The 8,767-nt window shown below is 43.9% G+C and overlaps 1 protein-coding gene across 1 annotated transcript in view; it reads left to right on the forward strand.

Annotated features, from left to right (window-relative positions):
* Positions 1-7,045, forward strand: part of LOC309567195 (vasoactive intestinal polypeptide receptor-like) — a 137,648-nt gene extending 130,603 nt beyond the window's left edge. The window contains exons 12-13 of the mRNA XM_082272562.1: positions 6,369-6,410; positions 6,824-7,045. Of these exons, the coding sequence (XP_082128688.1) occupies positions 6,369-6,410; positions 6,824-6,916 (135 nt within the window). The 3' untranslated portion in view covers positions 6,917-7,045. The remainder of the gene's footprint in view (positions 1-6,368; positions 6,411-6,823) is intronic.
* Positions 7,046-8,767: the final 1,722 nt, after the last annotated feature.

Consider the following 8,767-nt stretch of genomic DNA (forward strand, 5'->3'; position numbering starts at 1 on the left):
TTCCTGGCACCCTTTCAGAGGGAGCCCATGAAGCCTACACACTCCTGGTTGAGTGTGTTGTCACTGCTTCCATATGAATCAAGCAATCAAGCCCTAGGCTCTATAGGTCCATTGGCTAGCTGGAATGACCCATCCATGATATCTCTGTCCCGCTGGTTCTGTTGGAGAGAGGGATATATGTCCTAAAACTCTCAGCAAAGCTTTAACTTGAGAGCATGCTCGAAGTATCCTAACATCAATGGCATAGAACCAGTTATCCTTCTTGGTCCTGCATATTGGAGGAACAAAACTTTTTGTTCTCACGGGATGCCAAAGCCACCTCAGAGTGCAATCCAGTATGGAAATAAACACTAACCATACTAGGCAGAATGCAAGCGAGGATCCCTTATGGCAACAAAGTCCAGATCCTGGCAATCCTCCTGACTGAGGAAAAATGAACCCTTAGAGAGACTGCCTTAATGCCTGAACCTTTACTCAAAACTGGACTAAAAGAGATACCAACTGGAGCAGAAAACTGCCAAAGGGTCCTAAAAGACCTGATTCTGGCAAACTTCCTGCTGAGGATTTAGCCCTTAGAGAGAATGGCAACATCTCTCAATCCAATCTCCAACTGGACTGGAGGTGATCCCACCTGGAGCTGTAAATCCCTAGTCCTCATCTCCGGTCCTCAGGGCCCACTAACAGGCCAGATATTAAGAATTACCTTGGGGAGATGCAGACTAGAATACTGCAATCACTGAGCAGCAAATTATATCACCTGGGATGTATTTCAGTTATCTTGCAAACCTGGCCTGTTAGTGGGCCTTGAGGACCAGGGTTGAGGACCACTGCTGTAAATCACGAAAGGATCCTTCCTAGCCTAAAGCTTTGATCTTGGCATACTTCCCGGCTGAAGAGAGAGCCCTTAGAGTACATGTCCTCATAGGTCAGTCTTTACCCAAGCTGGACTGAAAAGAGATCTCATCTGGAGCTGGTAAGGAAGTCCAGAGCAAGTAGTAAATCCCACCAAGAGGGTCTTGGCTCTCCTTCGAAACTCAGATGCGGGTCCTTCAAGCCATGCAGTAATTTATTAAATAACCCTCCCAATTCAAACTGCAGCTGCGGAAGTTTCCTAAGCTGTCCAGAGAGAAAATGTAACAGTTGTATATTTGCTAGGTGAAAAAAACCCCTAAAGGGTTAACTACTGCTAAAGGAATACTGACACTGCAGGTTTTCACATCAGAGCATCACTACACAGGTGATTCATTAAACAGAGCCTCCAACAGAAAAAGGAAAACCTTGCTTAGGGCCAGAGATGTATAGTAACGAAGTAGAAATACTTAAGTACTGTACTTAAGTACCGAAATGCGGTATCTGTACTTTCCTAGAGTAGAATTTTTTTCTCCTACTTCTACTTTTACTTCACTACATTTTTTCGATGATTTCGATACTTCTACTCAAGTATTTTTTTTTTGTGCTGCATAGTTACTCGTTACTTTTAAAAAAATTACCACTGCCAGAACAGTAGATGGCAGGTTGCATAAAGCTCAAAAAAATGTGTATAATGTAATTTGTAAATCAGCGCATACGAAAATAAAGGCTGTGTATAATAAAAGCTGCTATACCAAATCTTTCCAATAAAAAGAAAATATGATACAAACAAATAAATGGTGCTACAGCGCTTAAAGTGCATCAAGAAACTACTAACAAACACAGGTTAATCATTTGAATAAATCATTTGAAATAATAAAAACAATATGATGTTCAAACTTTTGACTTCTTTCTTTAATAACTACATAACACAGTACTTGTACTTCTACTTTCAGTACTTGAGTAGAATTTTTTTTTCAAAACTACTGGTACTTTTTACTTTTAGTACTTAAGTAGCAAATTTTTTGAAAAAACTACTTGCAATACTTAAGTAAAAAAAATGTTGAATACTTTAGTACTTCTACTTAAGTAACTTTTTCTGCGAGCACTTCCACTTCTACTCAAGTCACTTTTTGATTGAGCACTTGTACTTTTACTCAAGTAGAAATTTCGAGTACTTTATACAAGTCTGCTTAGGGCTCTTTCACACGGTCCGCCTCCGTAGGCAGGTCCGTGTTGCTCAGCGGGGATCGATCCGCGATCCCCGCTGAGCCGGCGGGTGACAGCTCCGTCTCCGCTTGCAGAGTGGAGAGGGAGGCGTCTCAGCACCCGCTGCCCTCTATGGGGGATCGGATGAGAGCGGACCGCTTGTCCGCTCTCATCAGATCCGCTCCGCTCCGATTACTGAACGGATTGAAAAATAGAGTTTCCATCCGTCCAGATTTCACGCACAGGATCGGATGCGGATGGCAGCGGGTGTCAGCGAAGGTGTCTCCGCTGACACCCGCTGCCTCATAGAGCTGCATGGAGGATCCCATCAGATCCGCCTAAAAAACTGACAGGCGGATCTGATCGGATCGCCCATGTGAAAGAGCCCTTAAACAGATATCTGTTAAGGACAGAAAGCAACGGCACCAAAATTTGATAAAATGCTGCAATGCACATCAGAACATAGACATCTCCATAGGTTTTCATTTTGGTTATGATTTACAGTACATGTGCCTTGAAAAAGTATTCATACCCCTTGAAATTCTCCACATTTTTTCACGTTACAACCAAAAACGTGTATGTATTTTATTGGGATTTTATGGGATAGGCCAACACAAAGTGGCACATAATTGTGAAGTGGAAGGAAAATGACAAATGGTTTTGAACATTTTTTACAAATAAATATGTGAAAAGTGTGGCGAGCATTTGTATTCAGCCCCTTTTACTCTGATACCCCTAACTAAAATCGAGTGGAACCTATTGCCTTTTAGAAGTCACCTAATTAGTAATTAGAGTCCACCTGTGTGTCCATTTAATCTCAGTATAAAAACAGCTGTTCTGTGAAACCCCCAGAGGTTTCTTGGAGAACCTTTGGGAACAAACAGCATCATCAAGGCAAAGGAACACACCAGACAGGTTAGAGATAAAGTTGTAGAGAAGTTTAATGCAGGGTTAGGTTATACAAAAATATCCCAAGCTTTGAACATCTCACGGAGCACTGTTCAATCCATCATCTGAAAATGGAAAGAGTAAGGGGCCTTTCACACATGCTGTCCGTTTGTCCGTTTTTCATCCATCCGTTGACGGATGAAAAACGGACATCAATGCATCTCTATGTAAAAACGGATGACAACTGATGATCATCAGTTAACATCCGTTTTCATCCACTTCCGTCAATGTCCGTTTTTTTGAACGGATGAATGCCCTATTTTTCATCCGTCAAAAAAACAGATTGGACGAAAAACGGATGACAACGGATGAAAAACGGATGTCAACTGATGACAACGGATGACAACGGATGAAAAACTGATGTCAACTGATGACAACGGATGAAAAACGGACGACAACGGATGAAAAACTGATGAAAAACGGATAACAACTGATGAAAAACGGATGAAAAACGGATAACAACTGACGAAAAACGGATGAAAAACTGATGACAACTGACGAAAAACGGATGAAAAACTGATGAAAAACGGATGAAAAACTGATACATTTGACGTGACTGAACTGATGAACTGAACGGACTGTATGTGTGAAAGGGGCCTTATGCACAACTGCAAACCTACCAAGACATGGCCGCCCACCTAAACTGACAGGCCGGGCAAGGAGAGCATTAATCAGAGAAGCAACCAAGAGGCCCATGTTAACTCTGGAGGAGCTGCAGAGATCCACAGCTCAGGTGGGAGAATCTGTCCACAGGACAAATATTAGTCCTGCACTCCACAAATTTGGCCTTTATGGAAGAGTGCGTCGTGTTCATGTCAGGAATTGCCTGACCAATAATTATAACGAAAATTTTTACCAATTAAATATATATATATATATTTTTTAAAAGCACACATCAAATTATATGAATACAGACTAAATATGGAATATTTATTCAATAGACATTTACAGTCAGGTCCATAAATATTGGGACATTGACACAATTCTAATCTTTTGGCTCTCTACACCACCACATTGGATTTGAAATAAAGCAAACATGATTTGCTTTAACTGCAGACTTTCAGCTTGAATTTGAGGGTATTTACATCCAAATTAGGTGAACGGTGTAGGAATTACAACAGTTTGTATATGTGCCTCCCACTTTTTAAGGGACCAAAAGTAATGGGACTGATTAACAATCATAAATCAAACTTTCACTTTTTAATACTTGGTTGCAAATCCTTTGCAGTTAATTACAGCCTGAAGTCTGGAACGCATAGACATCACCAGACGCTGGGTTTCATCCCTGGTGATGCTCTGCCAGGCCTCTACTACAACTGTCTTCAGTTCCTGCTTGTTCTTGGGGCATTTTCCCTTCAGTTTTGTCTTCAGCAAGTGGAATGCATGCTCAATCGGATTCAGGTCAGGTGATTGACTTGGCCATTGCATAACATTCCACTTATTTCCCTTAAAAAACTCTTTGGTTGCTTTCGCAGTATGCTTCGGGTCATTGTCCATCTGCACTGTGAAGCACCGTCCAATGAGTTCTGAAGCATTTGGCTGAATATGAGCAGATAATATTGACCGAAACACTTCAGAATTCATCCTGCTGCTTTTGTCAGCAGTCACATCATCAATAAATACAAGAGAACCAGTTCCATTGGCAGCCATACATGCCCACGCCATGACACTACCACCACCATGCTTCACTGATGAGGTGGTATGCTTTGGATCATGAGCAGTTCCTTTCCTTCTCCATACTCTTCTCTTCCCATCACTCTGGTACAAGTTGATCTTGATCTCATCTGTCCATAGGATGTTGTTCCAGAACTGTGAAGGCTTTTTTAGATGTTGTTTGGCAAACTCTAATCTGACCTTCCTGTTTTTGAGGCTCACCAATCGTTTATATCTTGTGGTGAACCCTCTGTATTCACTCTGTTGATGTCTTCTCTTGATTGTTGACTTTGACACACATACACCTACCTCCTGGAGAGTGTTCTTGATCTGGCCAGCTGTTGTGAAGGGTGTTTTCTACACCAGGGAAAGAATTCTTCAGTCATCCACCACAGTTGTTTTCCGTGGTCTTCCGGGTCTTTTGGTGTTGCTGAGCTCACCGGTGCGTTCTTTCTTTTTAAAGATGTTCCAAACAGTTGATTTGCCCACACCTAATGTTTTTGCTATCTCTCTCTGATGGGTTTGCTTTGTTTTTTCAGCCTAATGATGGCTTGCATCACTGATAGTGACAGCTCTTTGGATCTCATATTCAGAGTTGACAGCAACAGATAAAAAATGTTGAAAACCATTTATCATTTTCCTTCCACTTTACAATTCTGTGCCACTTTGTGGTGGTCTATCACATAAATCCCAATAAAATACATTTACATTTTTGGTTGTAACATGACAAAATGTGGAAAATTTCAAGGTGTGTAAATACTTTTTCAAGGCACTATACTTATTTATTTATTTTTAACATATGTGGAGTTATGGGCCATACACACTATGAGATTTTCTGAAGACTTTTTCCTTTAGACTTACCAAAACCATATAATAGGAGGTCAAACCTAAACACTTTCAATTTGTATGCAATCTGGCAGGTCCTTGCACTATATAGAAAAGGTAAATCTGAAGGAAATCTAACCACAAAAGTTGGATAGTGTGTATCCAGCTTTACTTCCTAGCAGCCCTCATGGCGTCTGGTCTCTTCTGTTGACCTCAAGCCATACATACTCACGTATCCTGGATCTCTTTCACTGGTCAATCAATTGATCCACAGGGCGACCCAGATCCCAGAGGTAGGAACATCAGAGCACACCATCATGCTAGGCACACTTTAGAGGTCACCCACTGTTAGCAGGGCATCTGACCTGGCACAACTGCTCACTGTTGGCAGAGCTTCCGGTATTACAGGTGTCAATCTTCTGAATGTGTGTGCCATTCACCACCCCGCTGTTAGCTGGGGACTTGGTAACTACTGGAGCAAACCTGGAAACTTCTGGACACCACAGGATACTCCCAATATCTGCACGGCTGTCCCGCATGAGTGAGACCTAGTCACCATGTCTTCCAAAAGGTAGGAAACTTCATTTAAAAAATGGTCCTATGAGTGAGTAGGACAAAAAAGGAACGCAGTCTATGGGTCATCCTGAAAATGTATAGGTTTGTGTTCCCGTGGAGTAGGAGCGAGGGATGGGTTACCCAAACGTATGCTGCCGTAGAGTCTTTCAGGAAAAGGGGTTTACTGCAAGTGTGTGGTTTTTTCCATCCTTTTTCTTGTTTTAAAAAGCTTTTTTTTATTTAACTATGAATTTTTTTACATCCTAATATGGAGCAAGGTACCTGTTACATTTTTCTTAAAATATATTTTTTTTATTCTTTTCCACCAGGGATTCATTGTGGCTTTGTTGTATTGCTTTCTTAATGGAGATGTGAGTAATATTTGTCATCATCGTTTATTATCATTATTGCTCACTGTATATTATCAGCTATCTAATACAATACTACTCCCGAGACTCTCCCATCCTTCCTCTCCCCTCTTCTTCATGTAGAATTAGTTGATCATGTGATCACTGTAATTGGCTGTCACAGTGAACACATGATTGGGAGCTGATCCTTCTGACTCCTGATCATTAGTACTGGCCAAGAGCTGTCTTTGACATCTCTGTTACTGTGCTGGGACTGCACAGTTACCATGCTCTTACCATGCAAATCCCTACTGTCCATTGATGTTAAAGCCCACCTTCTTTGCCACCACGCATATGCGTTATGTGTTCAGCAAGAGATTAAAAATGCCAATGTTACATCCATTCATAATGATCTATTTCTTTTTTCATCATTTCAGGTTCAAGCTGAGATCCAGCGGCACTGGGGCAAGTGGCAGAGTTCACTGGAAAGCAATGTGTTCAACCTGGTGACTCAGGATTTTACAGCATGAACTATCACATACTAACTGATTATGGAGTTGGTTATGGAGACGCTTCAGGATGAAAATATCCCTGGCTATGGTGGCATAAAAAGGAGAGATGCATTATGTGGAAAAGCTATAGTACGGAAAGCTTCTGAGAGTTCCTGTATCTACAGACTTTATATATACCCTCTCGATGGCGCTGAGGAGCAAGCTTATTGCCTATTATGTCAGCCTCATCATCCACGGCCACTAGATGGCATGTGACTATTATAGGATTTAGAGTAGGTGTAAACCTCATATATGAAAAATGAACAAAGCACACCCCACCATAGTGTATAACTTGAATCCAAAGCATTGAGTTTGGTTCCTCTCTTATCTCTTCTGTCTCTGCATGACCCACTTCTAATAGATTAAGCTGACACCCCAGCCTCTCAAGGGGATGACCTGCTCCCCCCCCCCCTCCTCCAGCACACAGCAGATGGCTCCTACCCCCAGCTCTGAGCCTGTGAAGATGGGGGGTCACATTCCTCCAATCAGCTATCAAATTTCACAGAGCTCTGTGCTCTAGCTCTGCAGTAGGGCTGCTGAATATAATCGCCGAATCGATGCATCGCGATGCGACCCTTCGCGATTCTGCATTGATTCGGGGTGGTTGAATAATCGATTACCTAATGACGTCACTTCCGAGGCGGGGACAGAAGTGACATGGCGGCGCTGGCCCGGCTTGTGGGATACGGAGCTCCTCCTCGTGGCGCGGGAGAGGAGAGGAGGAGAGCGGAATTATCAGTGCTCTCTCTGGCCCCGGGATACACACAGCACGCCCACTTAGCACGCTGCTGCCCGACCGCCCGCTCTGACAGCCCGGCCGCCCGAAGTCGCGGCCTTCCCAGCTCGGTACACTTCTGGTAGCGGTGCGGTTCTCGGCAGACAGCCTGAGTTGACCGCAGGGGAGTGAGGAGGCCCTGCTTTCCGCCTGTACCGTGCACTGCACTAGTCCGAGCTCCAAATTCCCGACATGAGGCTCATCACCTAGGACCTGTCCGAGCCCTACTCCATACACCTACCGCTACTTCATCCACAACTGGCTGCAGCTCTGCTTCCTGGTAAGTCGGGGCACTACAGGGCCCAGCATTCCTCCTTACCAGGGCCTGCTATAATACAACTAGGGGCACTACAGAGCCCAGCATTCCTCCTTACCAGGGCCTGTTATACTACAACTAGGGGGACTACTACAGACTCTGTAGTCCCCCTAGTTGTTGTATAACAGGCCCTGGTAAGAAGGAATGCTGGGCTCTGTAGTCCCCCTAGTTGTAGTACAGTAGGCCCTGGTAAGGAGGAATGCTGGGCTCTGTAGTCCCCCTAGTTGTAGTATAACAGGCCCTGGTAAGGAGGAATGCTGGGCTCTGTAGCTCTTTACAGAGCCAAGCATTCCTCCTTACCAGAGCCTGTTATACTACAACTAGGGGGACTACAGAGCCCAGCATTCCTCCTTACCAGGGCCTACGGTACTACAACTAGCATCAGGTAACTCTTCTAACCTGATGTGGCCTGCTCTAAAGGGGGATCTATGAGGGGACCTGCTCTACTAAAGGGGGATCTATGGGGGGACCTGCTCTACTAAAGGGGGATCTATGGGGGGACCTGCTCTACTAAAGGGGGATCTCTGGGGATGCTGGCCTGCTCTAAAGGGGGATCTATGGCGACCCTGCACTAAAGGGGATCTATTCCATAGATCCCCCTTTAGAGCAGGGTCCCCATAGATCCCCCTTTAGAGCTCAGTTCCCCTGAGTCCCCTTTAGGACAGGCTCAGGCTCCCCATAGATCTCCTTTAGAGCAGGGTCCCCATAGATCCGCCTTTAGAGCAGGGTCACCATAGAT

This window comes from Pelophylax lessonae (genome assembly GCF_965119305.1).
Source record: "Pelophylax lessonae genome assembly, chromosome: 11".
Lineage (NCBI taxonomy): Eukaryota > Metazoa > Chordata > Amphibia > Anura > Ranidae > Pelophylax > Pelophylax lessonae.